General features: G+C 44.5%; 2 protein-coding genes across 5 annotated transcripts in view; both read left to right on the top strand.

Annotated features, from left to right (window-relative positions):
- The window catches only part of LOC119442767 (transcription initiation factor TFIID subunit 6), a 39019-nt gene extending 34392 nt beyond the window's left edge, over positions 1-4627 (top strand). Inside the window, exon 12 of the mRNA XM_037707783.2 lies at positions 2698-4627. Coding sequence (XP_037563711.1) covers positions 2698-3192 — 495 coding nt within the window. The 3' untranslated portion in view covers positions 3193-4627. The remainder of the gene's footprint in view (positions 1-2697) is intronic.
- A 1479-nt stretch (positions 4628-6106) lies between these two features.
- The window catches only part of LOC119442769 (protein boule-like), a 43805-nt gene continuing 29569 nt past the window's right edge, over positions 6107-20342 (top strand). For 2 of the 4 annotated variants that reach the window (XM_049662382.1, XM_037707787.2), the window contains exons 1-3: positions 6108-6348; positions 9375-9485; positions 14111-14202. In XM_049662382.1, coding sequence (XP_049518339.1) covers positions 6346-6348; positions 9375-9485; positions 14111-14202 — 206 coding nt within the window. In that variant the 5' untranslated portion in view covers positions 6108-6345. Of the gene's footprint in view, positions 6349-7059; positions 7167-9374; positions 9486-14110; positions 14203-20342 lie in introns of those variants that run through there. The other 2 variants (XM_049662381.1, XM_049662380.1) reach the window with 2 other exon arrangements.

Raw genomic sequence — 20342 nt, 5'->3', positions numbered from 1 at the left:
TTAAGGGCATGCATTTTATTTCTTGTATTTTTAAATTTCTCGGCTGAATAACTTGAAACTGCGCACCCCTATCGCTGCCATTTTTGTTGCATTTATCTCTCCAACCATCAATCTACACAACCCATGACCGAAAAACGGTGGCTTGAAAAGCGTTTGAGGGCTGATAATTGCAGGGATGATAATTAACTTTTAGACTGTTACACGAATATTTATAAAAATTTACAGGTTTATGTATCCTCTTGTTTTAAGTATATATTATAAATTTTATTATTACAGATCAAATAGAAAAGAAGTTATGACTGTCATACGGACCAGTTAGACATGTCACCTTAGGAAAACTATCATTCAAAAATTAAGAAGACACACTGATAGTTTTTGTTAGATACCTTCCTTCTAGGGTGGGTATAGTGCAGGATAAGGCATTTCGCATGTTTTTTGTTACATTTCTGTAACAGTGTCATCGCTTTGAGGCTAACTACAATTTTTCTTGTTGTCATTATATGTCAGATATGTAATAATGTTTTTGTGGTAGTAAAAGTTTAGAAATATAAAAAGGACCTCATCTTGTTCTCAACATCTTGTTCTCAATTTCAGCCCAACAACTACTTTGAAAGCAGGTTTTGGCGAAGCAGTTTGGAAAGGATAGTTTTCCTAAAGGTTTTGTTCTGCCAAACAGTGCCAGCTGAGAAAAATGAACTCAAAGATTTCCGAGCACGCTATTTTATTTTAAGACCAAAAAGCCGGAGGTTGGACCCATAGGTTGGACCTTCCTCTTCATTTCGAACCTGCTATGCGGCAATTGCTTCAAGTCATCTCCCCCCCCTTTTTTTTTTCATCTTGAGAGCAGTCCAGCGCCCTTGTCTGCGAGCCAGAATTATGCCTTTATTCTTTTATTTTTTACTTTATTGTCAGCTGTACTCTCGATATAAGGTCTCCCATGATTAAAACACACAAAAACAAACTTTCTAACGTGGGCATTCGCTTTGTATTGGTTTCTTGTCTGCTCTGTGGCCGCGTCTTGAATACAGCGTTCATGGGCGTTCTCGACGGTGAGTGCACACCACCGTCACGAGAAGAGAAAGGCTCTTTGCACTTTGCATGGATCTATGACTGACATAAGGGCTTTCGAACTCAAGGTCTCACTTGCACCTGGTGCCACTGACATATGTGCTCTTGCTCATCGATTGTCACTTCAGGTGCACAGTGTCAAACTTGCACTGGCGACGTGCAGAAACTATGTCTTTGATGAATTCTCTGGATTTGGTGTGACGCAGTATTGTGGTGCCTTCTAGCATGCACTTGGCAAATTTCCTTTGTTGCCTACCAAGATTTCAATGCGCAACTGCAGATTTTTTCATTTTTATTTTTGCATGATCAGTCGCATGGCACACAAGCAGCTTCATACAAAACCAGGGCAAACTATAAGAACAGTGGAACCCTGTTGATAAGTTCCTTGCTTCTGCATTTTCCCATCAGCTACGTTGCGTTTTCGCGGTCCATACCTAAATCTCATTGACTTGCATGTATTATGTTCCCCTTGATATGTTGCCAATCTGTAATGTTCCTGCATCTTACTTAATGTTTGAACGTGGTGGTCACCTAAATTTAGCAGTGCATCCGCGCAGCCAGCTTGTACGTTGCAACTAGTGACCAGTGCATTGCAGTAAGCGAAGTACCCAAAGCGAAGCGTGCATCAGTTAAAGCCTACCGGGAACCACGCACACTGGGCCAGATCTACCAAATGCAGCGTTACAGTTATTTTTGAGCTGTTTCTCTTAAGTCAGCGCCGCAATGGAGCCATGTTATGCAGCGAAACGTACGCAAAATATTCCAGTCAAGAGAGCTGAAAGGGGCTACTGTCGCAACACATTGCACATGTCCCTTAATTATACATACACGTGCACAAGCACTGCCCTCGGTCACAGTACGAGCGCTGAGGCGTCTAATAACTGTACTGGCAGCCATGCAGAGCTGTTTCTGACGTAGCTGTGACGATTGGTGGCCTTCCTCACAGTTACGTATTCCTGGCTGTTACATCTTTTTTTTCGCGGTCCCTTGAAAACATATCAACGGGGTTCTACTGTATAACTTGCTATCGCAAGTAAATATCACCCCTTATGATAGATGGCATCTTTTCTATCTAGAATCACCTACAGTGGAGCATAAAAGCATTAGTATTTAACTTGTTATTAACGGAATGCTTGCACAGTGACTAGCCACATTGCTAAATTTTGTACTTGCATTGGAACTTCTTAGTAATTTTTGTATTCGAATATATTGAGCTACTGAGATCTGTTAAGAAATTGCAGCATTCACTGGCAGTTCTCTGCCTACATACACAGCTGTGTGCAGCTCATGATGGCAGAATGTGTCAGCTCGGACATATAGTGTTAGTTTTCATAAACCAAGAAACAGAGAATGTTGAATAATTTTTTGTGGCATGGTTGATCCCTGAGAGAATGCTGGCGGCATAGTTGATGCCTGAAAAAAAATGCTGATAACTGGTTTTAACAAATGCTTACAGTACATCAAGTGAAGGCTGACAACTAAAGTGTCTGCCACATATAAGGGTAGTATAAAATGTTTGTTGAATTCCATGTCATTATCTGTATGGGCTTAACTGCATGCTATTATGACTGTAAAAGGGCATCAGTGTCACTTTATTTTATTTATTATTATTATTTTTTTCTTTTTCAGCCTTCTCGCCTTCTCCAAGCTGCGCCACGTGCATCTTCACTAGTTCCCGCACCTCGGGTTCCCACAGCATCGCTGCCGGGAGCGCCGCAGAAGTACGTAATTGTTACATCCAACCCTCCACGTCTGGCAGCGCCAGCAAGCCCGCTTGCCAATGCTGCCACGGGTGTTGTCAACAACAGCAGCGTCAGCACTAGCACAGTCGCCTCTACGCCAACCCTCGTGAAGATTGTGACGGCAGCACCAACACCCCAAGGCAACACACTCCAGACTAAGGCGGTCACCTCAACGGCCTCGCTGACCAAAGTGGTTGTGGTCACTATGGCTCAGCCAACCAATGTCGCTGTCAAGGGGATATTTTCAACGGCAACATCATCCGCTGCACAGTTGCATCACCCAGTAACTACTGTCGCCACCAGCTCAGACTCTGCAGCCACCGCAGCCATTCAGGTGGCAGAAGTCAAGGATGAACCTGAGGAAATAATGGACCCATCATGAGACAGGGAAAAGGCGTGCTTGGACGATGATGCTCTTTGTACACTAGTGTGCCCTACAGGGACATGTTGTGGCAGTTCTTTTTTTTTTTTTTTTCTCATTCTCGAATCATTGTGTACATACTGAGTGCGAGCGTGATGTCACTGCCACTGACCATGCCCTGTCGGTGATTCAATTTGATTTCTCACCGTCATCCTCCCCTCAATACTGCTTCCTTATTTTTCTAATGACATCGTAATTGACATGTACAGTGAACTCTTCATTTCAAGGAAACATAAGGATGTGTAGTGCTGCACGCTTTTTTTGGCTACACAGGGAAAATGAGGAGGTGCAAAAGGGCAATGTGCATCTTAAGCAACATTACACATGTGTAAAGCTTTGTGAAATGCGTGTAGGAAAAGCTTATTGCTTGTTTTGGATGCTTTCTTTCTTTTTCTCTCTCTGTTGATACATGTTCATTCGGATTTGTAGTTTTGTTTGTGAGGCTGGAATTGTACAGTAATGGGTACTTTTGGTGGGCTAAGAGTGCCTGTTGTAAATCACAGAGTTGAAAAAAAAAAAAAAAAGGCGGTGGTGGTAGGGTTGGCAAGGATAGTAAGAACAAGTAAATTTTTTTTGTTGCAAAATGAATTCTGCTGCCTGTGCAAACTGGATACTTCCTAATATCCGAAAGAATGTTTGGAGATAAGCAGGTTCTCTTTACCTGTTCATCATACTATGTAGATAAAAGAATGAGCTGTAATGGGTCGGCTACTTTTTGTTCACATTGCTTGCTTGACTTTTGTGACTGCTAATTGCTGTCTTGTTGGACAGAGCCTCTTTGTTCGTAACTTTCAGATATGTGATTGTGTTCTGATGACAGGAATTGAGAGCTGTTGGAAATTCCATTTCGAATCATTGCTGCGGCTGGTTTTCATTGCCGGCTGATAGGTACAGTCGCTGCAGCAGTCAGTGTTCATGTCCACAGGACTCAATTGCCAAAGAGCCGACAGCACTCGTCATCAACTCAGTTGCTGCGATGCTTTGAATGTTTTTGTGTTGCAGATGTAGGTGTTCGATTTCTGCCTTACCTGCATTTCATCTTGTGTATATGTGTTTGGGAATTATTTTTGGGGGCTTTTTACATCACACTGCATAAAGCATGGACGCTACCTTTTTCATCAAGACAGCATTGGAGTTTGTCGTAAATGTTTGCATCTTGCCACTGTAAAAAAAAAAGAAAAAGAAAAAAAAATGCTGATGACATCAAACTTTCAACATCACTTGGCGCCATGTTATAAATACGTTTGATAATGATGCCTGTGTGCCATGTCATTGAGTTCATGAGGTATATTCTGACCTATCAATCACGATGCACATGGAGACAGCACGAAGATGCTGTATTCTTTTTCATCGAAACTAATGAAATTTGTGCCAAGTAAATTTCTATTAGTACCTGCACGTTAATTGTCTGTTCTAAATCATCCACTTGCAGCACAGTGACGTTCAAGCAAAAAGAGAAGGGCTGCTGTTCTTGTTTTTTCTTCACACACTGTGTGTGATGTGAGTTATTAGATAAAACTACACTCTTGCATTGAGGGAATGTTCATTAATCATTAAGATGTCCTTCGGCCCATGAAAGGCATTACCCACTTGTGCCTGTCAGAATGGTTGTACGCATACAGGACACCTTATTCTTGGTATTAAACAAGTAAGTATGAGTAACAAATGTAATGAAGGTAAGGCTACATCTTCATTGCAAAACTAAAATAATGGTAAGGAACAATTCTTAACTGACAAGCCACAATAGTTTATGAACTCCTAAAAACATATTCTCAAACAGTGCCGATCAGAAAAGAACTTGATCATTGTGCAGCAGCAATTTGTCATGAGAAGTTCATAGGTGTGGCTCCCATGGGCAGCAAGTTTTCTCTCATTCGTAATTCCATCGTTTTCTATTAAGAATATGCTTACCTACGCCTGTGGTGTTACCGTGCCGAACTTATCTTCGCTCCAGTAACGCCAATATGCCTGTGAATCTTATCACAAATTTACCCTCAATCATAATTAATCTACATTTCAGCTAAAATGCAATTTACCCCTATGCATTCCTCGACTTTGTTGCCTGTTGACTTCATATAGTTATAAGTGAAGCACATCACACAGATGTTAAATTAACAAGTAAAATAGTGTCAATCATATGACCTACATGAAAGTTGCAAATTTGTTTTCACTATCACCAACTGCACCTCACTTCCTATTTGATGCTAGTCTAAGTTCAACTATTCCAAAATTCAAATGGTTTTGGAATGCCACGCAGACGTCAAATTTCTTGATTGTAATTTTACACGTGTATGTGTGTTCAGCTGCGCAACCGCCAAATTCGACGGTTGTTGGTAATGTCAGAACCAGATCGTAGTTCTGGCACGTAAACCCCAGAATTCATAGCATGTCAGAGCCACAGTGGTCGAAACATGCTTATTTACCAGTATTTAAGGGTTATACGATTATACAGCGCGCTTTGCGTAATGACGCGTAGTTAGCGTATGACGTCTCGGTGATGGCGATTTCGGCAGAACTAGTGTTGAAACGCGCAGTGAGCTGGGATTTTTCAAGTAATGCACCTTTCTTCAAGTATTGTTTTAATACATTTAAACCACCCCGTGCCTCTGTATTCCATAATAATAAAAAAAATAGTTTTAGCTGTTTTGCACCACCTACGCTACAGGACGCGTTAAAATAACGGAGATTGTAGTTTCGTTTTCTGTACTAGGCTACGGCTTTGGAAGAGTTTTCGATCGGCCTATGATCGGACTTGTGTTTGAACTTTTGAACTGCTGGAATAATTTTTTTTTTTTTTTTTTTTTTGCCTGAACTGTCAAACCGTCCTCTCGCTTTTTCAAATTGGAGGCTCTTTTTTTTTCTCTCAGTGTTGTTTGCTAGCCGTCATCGCGCGCTTTTCATCCCCGGCGTGATCAACCTCGACAGCGCACCAGCCGAACGTTTTTAACGGCGCTGCGCACACCGGTGTCGCAGGCAGCGCGGGGATAGCGCAGGCGCGCTGCAGATCCTGGAGGTTTTGGCGGGTGCCTGTGTGCTAGCTTCACCGGGGCGGTTGTAGGAGGTGAGGCAGAAGTTTTGAAGAGCGCAACCAAAGATCATAGCAGCAGTAACGCCATGGTGAGTAAATAGTACTTCCGCGCTCGAAGGCTAAATGCAACCGTGGCTCTGTGGCGCCTATTCTTGTCTGGGAAGCACAGTATAAATAGACCGCCGGGGAGAGCCGCTTGTGCTGTCGCTTTGCTGGGGCCTGGGGTGCTCACCTAGGGCAGCCTGTAGTGGCTATGGTGGCTATGGTGTCAGTAGGTACTAGGACACGAAAGTATTGCGCGCGCTGTTGTTGCAGTTGTTACTTCAGTCTTGCGACAACGCGTATGCTGCCAGTCCGAGTTCTGGGATTCCACTGATTGATTTTGGCTGATGCGATGGTACAGCAATTACTTGCTTAATAGATTACAAGTGAAACGTATGGTTTTACACTTGGTTGTCATTTTGCTAACCGCTGCGAACGTACGCATCAATTGTGTAAGCCTAATTTGGGCAGTATTCTCGCGGGCCCCGCGCTCGGCGGGCTTGCTACGCAGTTGTGAGCCCTTTGTTGAGGTGCGAGTTAGTAGTGCCAGGTAGTGTCAGCTAGGGCAGACCAGTAGATGTACTACATGCTTGATTTTGTGTGTGTGTGTGTGCGTGTGCGTGCATATCGGCATTATTCTTAACATCGAGGGTCGCTTCGCGCGAAAATATCAACGGCCTGTCGCTAGTCTCGGTACCCGTACGGTGCTCAACATATTGGGGTTTCGGATTGAGCGCCACAGGTGTCTAAATGATGTAGGGAAAATACGGGGAGGCGTTGTCCCTAGGTCGCGGAAAAGAAGAAGAAAAGTTTGGCCGTCCGATTTTTAGCTTTTGTAGCTGGCGGCTGTTCGGCGTGTTTAATGGTACGACTCGGGTAATTTTCATACGCGCTAAAGAGTTTGAAGGCTTGGTTTCATAAACATGGCTCGGCAGGCAAGCATTGTACTACCTTTTCTCTAGTTAGGCTACAGCTTGCTACTACTTAACCAGTTGTATGGCGAAGTTTTGTGCACGGAAACTTTAGCAGTGCGTGTCAAGTTTCGTTTGATGGTCTCGAAAGTGCATGTTCTTAGCATTTCTTAGAGAACAATCAGCGTTGATCCTTGAAAACGTAGCGTTGAGTTATTATGGGGCAGGTACTTATCGACACCTGCTGCCCTTTGTTCTGAAAGATTGTGCCGCCGGTCCGCCCATTTGTTTGTATGCGGCCTTTGTTTTGCTAAAGATGCATGCAGTGGTAGGTTGACTTGCATGGTAGTGATGCATACGAGCTTATAATTAAAAAGGATCACGTTCTCTTTATAGTATACTCAGATTGGCAACTGGCCTGTTATCGTAAAGCTCGCATCATAATGTGTCCTCGATTGGTGTAAGTTAGTTGCAATTTTACGTCATTATGCCGTGCCTTTATCTACACTCAAGGTTAGCGTTTATTTCTACGTATTGCACTAGTTGCTTGTCTATCTTCCCGCTAAATTGGCATTACTGACAGTGGTTACATTGAGCCAAACACCAGCCTTTCTCATTCTTTCTTTAAAATTTCTTTGTAGTCACGTGCAATAACGCAGGGCCAAAAATGTGAGATGCCAAAAAGTGCTTCCGAAGAGATTCGGAGAAAGTATTGCGAACTCCTAAATTTGTCGGCACTGATTTGATTAGCGGTTTAGCGCGTTAGTATTGCATTCGTTTAAAAAGTATTGTTTAACTGAATTAAGGCTTCATGTTTTTGATAAAGTGATTACCCAAAAACATATCACCTAAAAGTATGGATAGTATATTTACATTCTTTGTTTACTCTTTCATTGATCTGTGTGTACCAAGTCAGGAGTTGGGAAAATGGCAACATTAATGCAGATATGGTTGTAGTATAAGGCTGCAACAAACGAGTAACACATGAAAAATTGAACATGCCATTCAGCCACGTAACAGTAAATCTTGTCTAAAGGCTGGTGAAACACTACTGTATCAGATGGTTTGTTCATCGTATTAAATTTCAGAGTCTCGTATGCAGAAGTCACTTGCATGAATGGTGGAACATATTAGCAGCACTATTCGATGGAGCAAAGAACACAAATAGATGGGATGAGTGCTGGACATCAGCCTGTTTCACTTGCAAAGTGACCAAGTGTGGCAGTGCTCAAGCATTGAATAAAAGCTGCGAGAAAAGGCAGTGTGGACACCCTTTTCATGTGAAATCGCTTGATGTCCATTGCCAATCTCAGCTACTTGTGTTACTTGTCCCATCCATTTATTGCTGCTTTTGGGATGTTCCACCATACCAGTGACGAGCTAGGCCAACTTTTGCTGATAATTCCATGGTTGAGTATGTTATGTGATTACAGTAGTTTGATGCATTTTGACAATGCCGAGCATATGCATTACACTGTGTGTGTGTGTGTCATGCAAGAACCGCATCTTGGCTTGTCAATCTTGTCCACTTGCACTTGTCATCCAGCTTTCTTGGTCCCTTGAGTGCCACGCTATTTTCTATGCAATATCAACTTGCCCAGCATCTCAATCACATTACTAGTTTTTTCGGGCTCTTTTTTGTATTTTCCAACCTGTCACCCTGCTGGATGGGTGGCATCTCGTGTTATGTGTCTGTGACATGCAAGAAACACGTCCGAATGTCAAAAACCGAATGTGCCCCTCTGCACTTGTGTTGTGCATTTTTCTTGGTCCTTTGTGTTGTGGCATTTTTCATTATGGATTACCAACTCTCTTAGCATTCCGTCCTTGTAAAGCATTAGCATTGTTCAATGTAATCAGTGTGTATGCAAAAAGAGGTGTATTACACATTTGACATGCAATTCACTTATGTCTGTTTGACAACTTTGTTGTTGTTTGTGTTATGCAGTTTTTCTTAGTGTCTATTGCTGTAATGCATTAACAAAGGGAAATGATCTTGGAACAATTGCTAAGGGCAAATGAATCGAGTAACCAACTGTGTCACAGTCCACTACCATTGAAAGTATGCAATGACTCATATTTTTTTTTGTTTCCCGGAAACTTTTTTTAGATGTGTGGTTAGCTTGTAGCCTTGTCTAATCTTGTCTTTACATATTCTCTAGTCCACAAACAGCACAGAGGGCTCACATTCCCCATCCCCAGCTGCCCTGAATGCACCACGGTACGGCACCATGGTACCCAAGCGCATATTTGTTGGGGGAATCTCTGCAAATGTGAGTATTCGTCAAACGATGCAGCCCTAATAGGTGAAACAAAAATGGGTGTTAGTGTGATCCATTAATTTCTTTGGAATCGCACTGGCAACAGCCAATTCTATTTTGCTGTTACAACACTTTCTGTATTAGAGACTAGTTTCTGACTGTATTTAGGATAGGTTAGTCCCTTTGCTATTCTTTGCAGCATTTGGCCATTGGAATTCAGTGTCCCATAGAATATTATGCCATGCCGCTTGTTTTCATAACCATAAGCTTGCCCCTAGCCTGTCATTGGGGGGGTCTGCACAGGCTTAACAGCAATGCGGGTAGCACATACTGGTTTCTAGATTAGATCCAAACTACCATTTAAAGGAGTAGAATTGGCCAGGCAACTTATCAGTGCAAAGCAAAGGGGGAGAAAAAATGCAAAAAAGGTTAACAGTACTACTGTGGTGACTGCAGCTGTTCGGATGTGGAGGGGTTCTCACGTCAACATAAATGCAGTGATGTCTTCTTTGGCAACAGAAACAAATTGTACCAGAGCGGTACTGTGCTCATCTCTTAACACTGCAGATGTGTACAGGGAGTAAATTACAGTGACTGCACATTGCAGAAAAGGCAACCGCTGCATGTAAAATTCGTTTTGGATCCCTCTTCATCACAGTAACGAGAAAAGTAGTTGAAAGAGGCGTGGGAACATGTGGTTCAAATCAACCAGAAGTAAACAACACTTGCGTCGCTGCATGACATTCTTCCGGAGGATTTGAACGTAGCCATGGCCGCTCAAAAATAAAGCCGTGGGGGTACCCTGCAATTTGAGGGGAGGGTAATGTTTACCCATTTGCGTTGACATAAAATTCTTGTAAGAAAACATTCTATGATATATGTTAAAGAGTTATAGCTAAGTGGGTTTACGTGCCAGCGGTACGAGCGGAGACTGCAACGGAGCGCCGCATGAAAGGAAGAGCTTTAGCTCAGCGATCTCTTGTTCAGTTGAGCGGAGTGCTTTGCTGTGCTACCTGTCGAACAAGGTCGTAGTTGCTGTCAGTCGAGTGGTCACTTTGCTTCACCACCAGTGGAACAAGGTTGTAGTTACTGTGAAAAGAATATAAGCCAAGCCTGCTTTTATTAGACTACAAGTATTAAGTAAAAACACTTCTTTGGTTTAATTATATGGTATCGGATATGATATCCAATTAAGGCGGGGGGGTCTATGCAGTCCTTTAGACTACAAAGCGTCAGCTCGCGGCTAAGTGCTCACTTCAAGTTCTCAATTGCGGTGATCCATTTCAAATCGCTGCCAAACGGCCTCGTTGCTGCAACCTCTCGCAGGATACAGAGGTCATCTTTGGTAGTGAACCACCTCTGAGACTTTTTTGCCTGCAGGCGAGCCAGCACCGCATTTGAAGACAACGCCAACGACGTGACACTGCTGCTCATGCTAGTGGTGGTTGCCATGTTTGTTTTGTGAAAACGCTGCTCCGCTGTGCGCGCTCCACTGGGAGAGGAGACAAGCGAGCGAGTGGCCCACTCCATAAACACGCTGGCTTCCACAGTGTTTCGCACATGTGTAGTGATGTCTCCGCTCGCCCACAGGGCCCGCTGCCTCATAAACCCGCTCAGTTATAACTTTGTCTTGTGCCCTTTCAGTATTTTTCGTTACGACAAAAATTATTTTGAACCTTTTAATCAGCATCTACTCAGTGATCACAGGTTTACCTGGCTATCCCTGTCCTTGCCACATCTCGCCAGCATTGCATGTAACATAATGCCGCAGTGGTGCGGCATACTTGCTTTTTTTAGAGAGCTTTCGTTGCATACCCTCCCAAGTCTCGCATGCCTATCTGCTGGGTCGCTCAGTATCTCGATGGATATATTTGTGGATATATTTGAAGGTGGGGAGAGGAGACAAGCGAGCGAGTGGCCCACTCCATAAACACGCTGGCTGCCACAGCGTTTCGCACATGTGTAGTGATGTCTCCGCTTGCCCACAGGGCCCGCTGCCTCATAAACCCACTCAGTTATAACTTTCTCTTGTGCCCTTGCAGTATTTTTCGTTACGACAAAAATCATTTCGGGAACCTTTTAATCAGCATCTACTCAGTGATCACAGGTTTACCTGGCTATCCCTGTCCTTGCCACATCTCGCCAGCATTGCATGTAACATAATGCCGCAGTGGTGCGGCATACTTGCTTTTTTTAGAGAGCTTTCGTTGCATACCCTCCCAAGTCTCGCATGCCTGTCTGCTGGGTCGCTCAGTATCTCGATGGATATATTTGTGGATATATTTGAAGGTGTTGTTCGATTGACTGATATCGCACATAGTGTCTGGATGTAGTGCAAATGGAGGTGGCCCAGGGCGCGTACGTAAGTGCGGACATCAGCTTTGACACAGGCATGCCGTAGGCCTGTCGTCATTTCATCGAAACCATTCTGTTGGGATCATTCCTACATTCCATGTCGTCGTGATCGTTCTGCTGTCTTCACTCTGTTGGTTGTCACTGTGTTGTCATTTCGTTGTGATCATAACTCTATTGTCACACAGTCATCATTCTGTCATCATCATCACTACGCCGACATTGTGCCATTGTGGTCATTCCATTGTTATACAGTCATCACGCAGCCAAAATCATGCCTTCGTTGTCGTCGTACATCTGTGGTCATACTGACAAGGTCCCTTCATCTTCATTTCATTGTCGTCACGTCGTCATCATACAGTCATTCGTAGCTCTGTTGTCAACATTCTGTTGTATTTGAATATTCCATTGTTGGCATCTCATTGTCACGCTGATGTCATCATTCCATTGTCATCATGCCATTGTCATTATGGCTACATTGTTGTCTTCATATAGTCGTCGTCATACCGTTGTGTTCATGCTGCTGCCGTCATGCTGTCGTGGTGCTTCCATCGTCATTTCGTCGTCTCGCACTGTACGTCCGCCTGATTTGGTGCTTAAATTTTGGCATAGGTTGTAAGTTGTGTAGTAGTGCATAAACGTAAATTGCATTACATTAAGGTTGTTACCTTTCAAAATAACTTGTCCTTCGGCTAGTTGGTTGAAAACTTGATGAAGCCACTGCAGTGCAAATGAAAGAAGCCACAAGAAACAGACGACCGGACACCGAAGGCACTACTTGGAGCCCATCGTGTCTGGTCTTCTGTTGTTTGTCTTGTTTCATTTGGGCTGTAATGGCTTAATTAGGCTGTTACCTTTGTTGTGGATAAACATCACACAAGATTAGAAGCTGTACAGGATGAATTGTACGCATTGCTGCTAGTGGTATAGCATTTCATGAACCGCTTCACTAAAGCTTCGCTTTACATGGATTCGAACAGGTGTGCCGGATCTGCATACTTTTTCTTCACTTCATCAGCCTTCACTCCTCATAGTATTGTTTGAAGTAGAAGCTGCCAAGCTGCACAAGCTTTATGCTGGATGGGCTAGCGTGTGAGATAGTGCCCTTGGGAATTGAATTAGCCAAGAACGATCTAGTTACCTTCTTTCCCGCATGAACCAAATGTGCTTTTCAGACAAATTTTGTGTTTGCTATCAAATAGGGCTTCCTCTCTGTATTTAGGCCTACATTAGTGGTCATTCTCGCGAATTGTTCTCTTAATTGTATTTCGGCTGGCTCTCCAAAAATTTCTGTAATCTTTACAAATTGGGCCCATTCCTTCAGTTGAACTTGAGTTCGTCACCTTGTGAACTCATTTTGGTGGGATTATTGAATGAATCAAGATGCAGCATATCCAGTAGGCATGCGTAGTAAATGTTCAAAGTGTAAATGGATTGCTGATGTTCCACAGTATCGCACTGACAATGCCAGCGAGCCTGTCAATTTCGCTCTGTTGTGCTGAATGTGAGCAGTTATTTCGTACTGTAAACAGGACTCAGACATTGTTTCGCTCGTCAGTCTGCAGCCATGCCCTTGGATGTGTTATGATGGTGAAAGGGCACCGGAGGGGTACTTGCTTTGAGAAAGTTCGTTCAGGCAAGTTCTTCAAGCAGGTGAAATTGACAACAGCATAGTCTGATGCAAAAATAGCATGTTGCTTGTCGGTCTCTTCTGTTCCAAGTTTACGTGATCGTGTGTTCAATCGTGGCCACGGCGGCCACATTTCGATGGGGGCGGAATGCAGAAGTGCCTGTCATGTGCATTGAGTGCATGTTAAACTCCAGGTTGTCAACATTAATCTGGAGTCCCCGACTGCGGCATCCCTCATAAGCGAATCCGCGGTTTTGGCACACAATACGTCCCAGAATTAATTTTTTTTAAACTTTGCTGTTCCTTATGTGCTGCATCTAAATGTAAATCAAGTAAAGCACGCATTTCCATAACTATCCCACAAAATGTATTTGCTCATGCAAATGCGTGCTGTCTCCTCCTCCCCTCTCTGATTCTTGGTGTTGTGCATGGAGTATTTTTACTAACTTTAATGTTCTCGCGTTGGCAGGTATGCAGTTGGCCATTTTAAGCAGGCAGCTCAGCATAGGCCTGATGCAGTATCTGAATAATGATGAAAACTGCTTAATAGAGGCGAGAGTTTGCTCTGAGTGGGGCTGGGGGGGGGGGGGGGTATATTTGGCTAATGTGTACTTTACATCAGCTGTAACTGCTACTTTTGCTATTTCACTTTCAGACCACAGAATCTGAACTCCATGAGCTCTTCTCACACTACGGAGTGGTGACTAATGCAAAGATCATACTTGACAGAGCTGGTGTGTCCAAAGGGTAAGTGCAAAATCAGCCTGAAGCCGCTGCACGCTTGCATGTGCAACAAGTTGCTGAATTGACTTGATGGCTTGTTTAAGTAGCTGAACATGTTTGATTGAAAGAAAGCTTGCTTCGTGATGAAATGCTGTGCGGGGTCTCACACATGCTCTTGGGACAAAGAAACGACAACACAGTAGTGCAAACAATTAAAAGGGCATTATTGCACCTTCCATGCACTAATGCCTGCTAGCCGAATTACTATGCCGATGGGCGTGCGACAAATCGAGGAAGTCCGACTTACTGCGACCGAATAGCGGGCGAACAGGCTAGACACCAACGCCTATTTGTTTACGTGTATGGTCACGAGAACGGTCCGTGTTCGTCCATTCTGGTGCCGTGCTGCTAAGCCTTCTCAGGACGGTCCCGCGAAGCGGGTCAGTGCACGTGCAAAGCGGCCACACTGCTCGCCGACCCTACGAAAAAGAGGAGCAGCCTTCTCCCTTTTGCATCCAAGTAACCCCGCCACTAGGTGGTGTTATCAGCACAACACCCACGCCATCTCTTGCAATACGCTGCAACCACACCGACCGCCGGCGTCGTGAAGCCATGCGGGGAAAACATCGGGGGACGCGCGAGTCACACATCCCCACATCTGTAAAGGGTACTTCTGTAAGCTGTCTTTATATTATATTGTTACGCGAAGAACGAGTCAGTAAGACGGGCAACTATTTACAGGTTGTATTTACAACAGCGGTTGCAGCGCTGACCGGTTAGGTTCACAGCGCGAGCCCAGCTCGTTCTTCCTCTTCTTTTCTCGAGTGATGGCGCCCGCGTGTAGCAATATCAACCCATTTGTCCTGTTAATCGTTAATAGCATTAATAGTGTTCGTAAGCGTTGCACAACAGTATGTGTGCATTTGTTTTTGTACCAATGTAGTGTCGGGCAACAATGTTAGAAAACAGGGAAAAAACTTTCTTCAAAACTTCCGCTCGGTGCAAGGCTCAGTCTTTCTCCTTTTCCTTTTTATAAGGAACTCCTTTCACTGGCTCAGTCTTTCTCCTTGCCCTTTCTATAAGGAACTCCTTTCACTAGAGTGTTTTAGTTGAGCATCTTTACGGTCCGCTCCGAGCTTCCCCGCTAAGCCACAGCGGAGCAGCGGGCGATTTACACGTTTTAGTTGTGCATTTAACATAGCGGATTCCTTCCGTAGTTGCAGCGCCCTCTGGCCAAATTCAGCGTAGTGAAACAAAATAAAAAAACGTTTTGTCACTTTTGCAAAGTAAGACGAATATATATAACTTAATCGTTCATGAAGTATCTAGACGGCAGCTTGTAATGCGTTACCGGTCCATTTTATCGAGCGAAAAATGAAGCGTCGACTAATGCCACGTGTTAGCCAGCGAGGTTGCATTCCGAATCCAATCCTTTCTGACGCCAATGTGCTGGCGACGTTTTTGTTAGCTGTGCTGTTCACTTTATTTCCTTAAATAACGAGTTGGATGTGTACTACACAAGTTATTTGCGCTCACACGACTAGTGCCTCAATGTAAGGTGCCTCGATGCACGCGTGCGAGAGGGTGCGTGCATCGATGACCCTCGCTAGCGAAATACGACAGCGACGCTCCACGCTCCACTTAGACAGCTTGTAAGCGGACCGTGTTTCTCGCTCTGCTAGTCCGCTTGCGGCTAAGCGGAGGGCGCATGCGCAAGCGGAGCGTAAAAACGCTAAACTAAAACACTCTACTGTGTACGCCACACAGTGAAAGGAACATATTCTACTGCTCTCGAATAAGAGACATGTTTCATTTTCTCGAAACCAGTCAAAAATATGTTATGCATTTGACACTTGTTGCGAGGCATATTCATTATGAGAAGTTTGATGCATTTTTGTAAATTTCACTTATTATAAGCAAGTTTAATCTCGCCATTGGTATGGTGTGTTAATTTATTCAGTTTTTCGTTGTTTCTTAGGCTTGTTGGTGTTTACACTTTTCATTCCCATAAATGACATTTTAATCTCGCTTTCGTGAGCTCACGGGTGGGATTCCTGCGCCAATTGCGCCAAACACAGAAAATTGAACCGAAATTGCGCTACGCTGCGCCAGAACGGTATCGGCAGTGGCTACGAACAGCAAGCCGAGTCGGTTTATGAAAAAGAGTGCAGCCGTTCACATTCTGCACACCTCATGACAGTGCCTCCCGCACATTTTCTCGTAATTTTCGTGCTTAACACACTGGACTTTTTGGTGCTTCCGGCAAGTGGCCGGAGCGCGTGCGGCCATTCCCGGCTGTTGCCACTGCTGTAATAATGGCCAAGGAGGCTGTAGTTAGAATAGGGCTGATTGGGCCAAGCGGCGCAGTGCTCCTTAGCTGAGGCACAGTACAAGAAGTAGGCTGAGGGCACTGCGAGCGAACTAAATATTAGGCAGGCGGCAGCGGGTTCAGCAGGCGGGCGTCTCTGTCCCCAAGGCCGGTATAACGTAAAACAATTCCAATCTGATTTTATGTCCACATGGGAGAGGTCCGAGCAATTTTGACCTATCATGAAGGGCTAATGGCAGACTTGGAAAAAAAGGTCGCAGTTTCGCCCGAAAAGCAAAGCAAAGCATCACTTGCGATAAATTAGTATACAGCTATACTAAGTAAGAATAGCAATTTTATCGGCCGTATAAACTCGCAAACATTCGCTTACTAACTAAATTAACAAGCATGGTGTCACATGTACACAGGTAAACAGAAACACATCTCACTCAGTGACTGCGGAAACTCGCTGTCAAAACGCGGAAGTGAGAAAGCGTGGCGGCAGCAGCGAACGAATTGACCTTCGTGCTGCCTCTCGCTTTAACGTGAACTAAGCAGCGAAAACAGTGCACACAAACCTATAGGCACTTGACGCACTTTGTCCCCATCTCGGATTGCTTTCAAGATAGGACCCGTGCGGCCGCGCCTTATGCAGCAGCCGCCGGAGTAGAACGCCCCCTCCTCTCTCCCTGGTGCTTTCTGCGCAATGGAAGACTGGAAGACTGTGCGCTTTATTTCCTTGTGCACGCGAGATTGAGCATACAGCGCATGGCGACAATGTTATCGTTTTTGGACTTTAACGGAACATCATGATGACTTTGGGCAGTCCTGTCCCTGTGAGCTTTTTTTTTGCAAGGCCTGATTTCTGTGTGGCCTAAACTGGTTCATTCATTCAGAAGCTAAACCTTCATCAGAATTGATTAGAGTTCTTGCCTTGTAAAACAGAAAGGAGGGCTGACTCATGTTAATTTCTACGTTGTTCAGCAGCGGTCGAGCAGACAGTTGTGATATAGAGAATTTCCCCCTCCTTACTGCACATAATTACTCCCTGTCATATTACATACAGTAAAAGGTTAGCTGGAAAAAATGATAAATGAAATGTATACAAGGATGCTAGGTAAAAAACATGTATACAACCTTTGTCCGTAAAGTTCCGAGACTGAGTCCATTAACAAAAAAAAAGCGTTTAACATTGAAATCATTTGTGCAGCATCCGTTTGAAATAGTCTTCCTTACAATCTATACACAGCTTCCAACGTTTCTTCAGGTCTAGGAAACTGTTGGAAAACGCTTCTTTTGGCAGGGCTGTCAGCTCCTTTGTCGTGGCGTCTTGAATGGTGTCCACGCTCCCCATCCATTGACCTTTTAGGGCTCTCTTCACATGAGGAAACGGGAAAAAATCGCATGAGGAGAGGTCAGGCGAGTATGGAGGATGGGGAAGTACAGTAATGCTGTGCTTGGCGAGAAATTTTGTCACGCTGAGAGCGTGTGTGGCCTTGCGTTATCGTGGAGAAGGCTCCATTGTCCAGGTGCCCATAAGTCAGGGTGACACCGTCGCAGTGCATCACGCATGTGTTGGAGCACGCTGATATAAAACTCCTGATTCACCGTCTGCCCTTGTGGGGACAAACTCGTGGTGTATGACACCTCTGGCATCGAAAAAAACTAGCAGCATCGTCTTTGTTTTGGTCTTCTGTCGCCGCATCTTTCTCGACGCCAGAGAGCTTGTGGACCGCTATTCGACACTTTGTCTGTTTGTTTGAGGATCGTATTGAAAACGCCATGTTTCGTCTTAAGCAGTGATGCTGTCGACAAATGCAGCATCCTTCTCTGCCTCGGAGAGCAAATCAGCGCTCACTGATGCCTGCGCGTCCTTGTGGTCCTGTGTGAGGGAGTGCGGCACAAGTCTGGCATTCAGCTTTAGTATCCCCAAGTTCTCACGCAAAATTTGGTGGCATGTTGTCTTACCAATGTCGAGAGCATCCGATAGCATGCGGACTGCAATGGTGCGGTCTTGCGGTACGATCTGCCTGATCCGAGCCACGCTGTTTTCATTCCGTGAGGTTGCAGGGTGCCCCTGCCTTGTGTCGTCTTCCACCGACGTTCTCCCCGAAACTAACCTCTTGTGCCACTCGAACACTCGTGCCCGCCATAATGTCTCGTTGCCGTAAGCGTCGCGAAGGAGCTCATAAGTCTGTGTGGCTCTCTTGCCAAGCTTCACACAGAATTTTATGTTTACACGCTTTTCGAGGTGCACGTCTATCTCTCCACATTCACTTACAATAGAATGCGCAGACAACTAGTGACAACGTATTTTTCTACATGTAGTGCCATCTAGCGGCTGCTACAGCAATTCACATAAATAGCTCAGGTTAGCCCAAAAAGATGGCGCTACACGTATGCACCAACATTTGTTTTGGGGAATCGTTTCTAGAGAAGAAAATAAATCAGTCTCGAAACTTTACGGACAAAGGTTGTAGCATATCAAGCAGGCTAGGTGATTATTTGTCACCACCCCATTTCAAAGGGGATGCCATTAAATCATCATCGTAAGCTTTTCCTCTATAGTGGGGTCAGAGCAATGCTGGTTGGAGGCGCCGCTGTGTGATTTGGTGCGCTGCTGGGAGCATTGTCAGAGCGCAATATGTTAAAATAACCGTCGCAAGTGCTTGTGCGTTCGAATTAGTGCTTGTGCGGGCATTTTTGCTCATTGGAATACACATAACTTTGACGGGACCACAGCATCAGTTCGAATAAACCGTAAGTTCGAATTACGCGTGTTCGAATTAACGAGATTCGACTGTATAGGCACGGCAGTGGTTGCGAGCAAACTGAAGGTACAGTGCACTACATTTCTGCTATTTCTGAAAAATAAACACCCTGCAAATTTGTCAAGTGGACAACTGACGCAGGGCATGAAGGTGCAAAGCTGCATTAAATCGCCATAGGGTCTAGGAAACACTACGGAGACTTCCTTGCCCACCGCGGTAGCTTAGCGGCTGTGGCATTGCTCGAGGTCATGGGTTTGATCCCGACCATGGCAACCGCATTTCGACTGGAGCAAAATAGAAACATGCAAGTGCACTCAGATTAAGGTGCACGTTAAAGAACACCAGGATTTCAGAATTAACTAGGAGTCCGCCACTACGGCATGCCTCATAATCCGATTGTGGTTTGAGCAATTACAGCCCCATAATTCAGTTGAAGTTTAACACTTCTGTCACAATGTGATGTGCCATGTGAGGTTATGACAATGCTCAACCCTCTCGGGGATTATGAACAATGGGGCACAACGATGCTTCAAGCGAGCACCCCTCCGTGTGTTCTGTGTGCTAAGCAGACAACAGAAGGGGTGCACGCAAGGTAACTTTTAAAATCAACTCACCATTCTCGTATTGGACTAAATGCTGAATAAATTAAACATTTGCCATCAAAATTACTGCTAATTATCTATGAAAGCAAACAGCACAGAAAGCTTCGCTTACATAGATTCCCACAATGTGTGGGATTTGCGTAATTTTTCTTTAAAGGACCCCTCACCAGGTCTGGCCATCTTGAAGCTGATAAGCACAGTGCATACAGTACGTGCTAATGATCCTGCCTGCAAGGTGTTCCACCGTTATGCGCCATGAAAAGAGCTGAAATTTCAAACCACACAGCATTCGCCTTTCTTGTGGGTGCCACACTCCCAGCTGGAGAGAGTACGTCAATCACGCAAGTGCGCCTACATACTTGGTAGGGCTGGGACGTCGCTCATAGTGACACGTGACTTCGAGAATTATTCAAGGTGACATGAGTTATTTGTTTAATCTCTTGCTTCAGTAGACGAATTAATGTTAACGGAAATAGTAACAGA

The sequence above is a fragment of the Dermacentor silvarum genome, chromosome 2 (genome assembly GCF_013339745.2).
Source record: "Dermacentor silvarum isolate Dsil-2018 chromosome 2, BIME_Dsil_1.4, whole genome shotgun sequence".
NCBI lineage: Eukaryota > Metazoa > Arthropoda > Arachnida > Ixodida > Ixodidae > Dermacentor > Dermacentor silvarum.
This window is presented reverse-complemented; position numbering and strand designations above follow the sequence as displayed.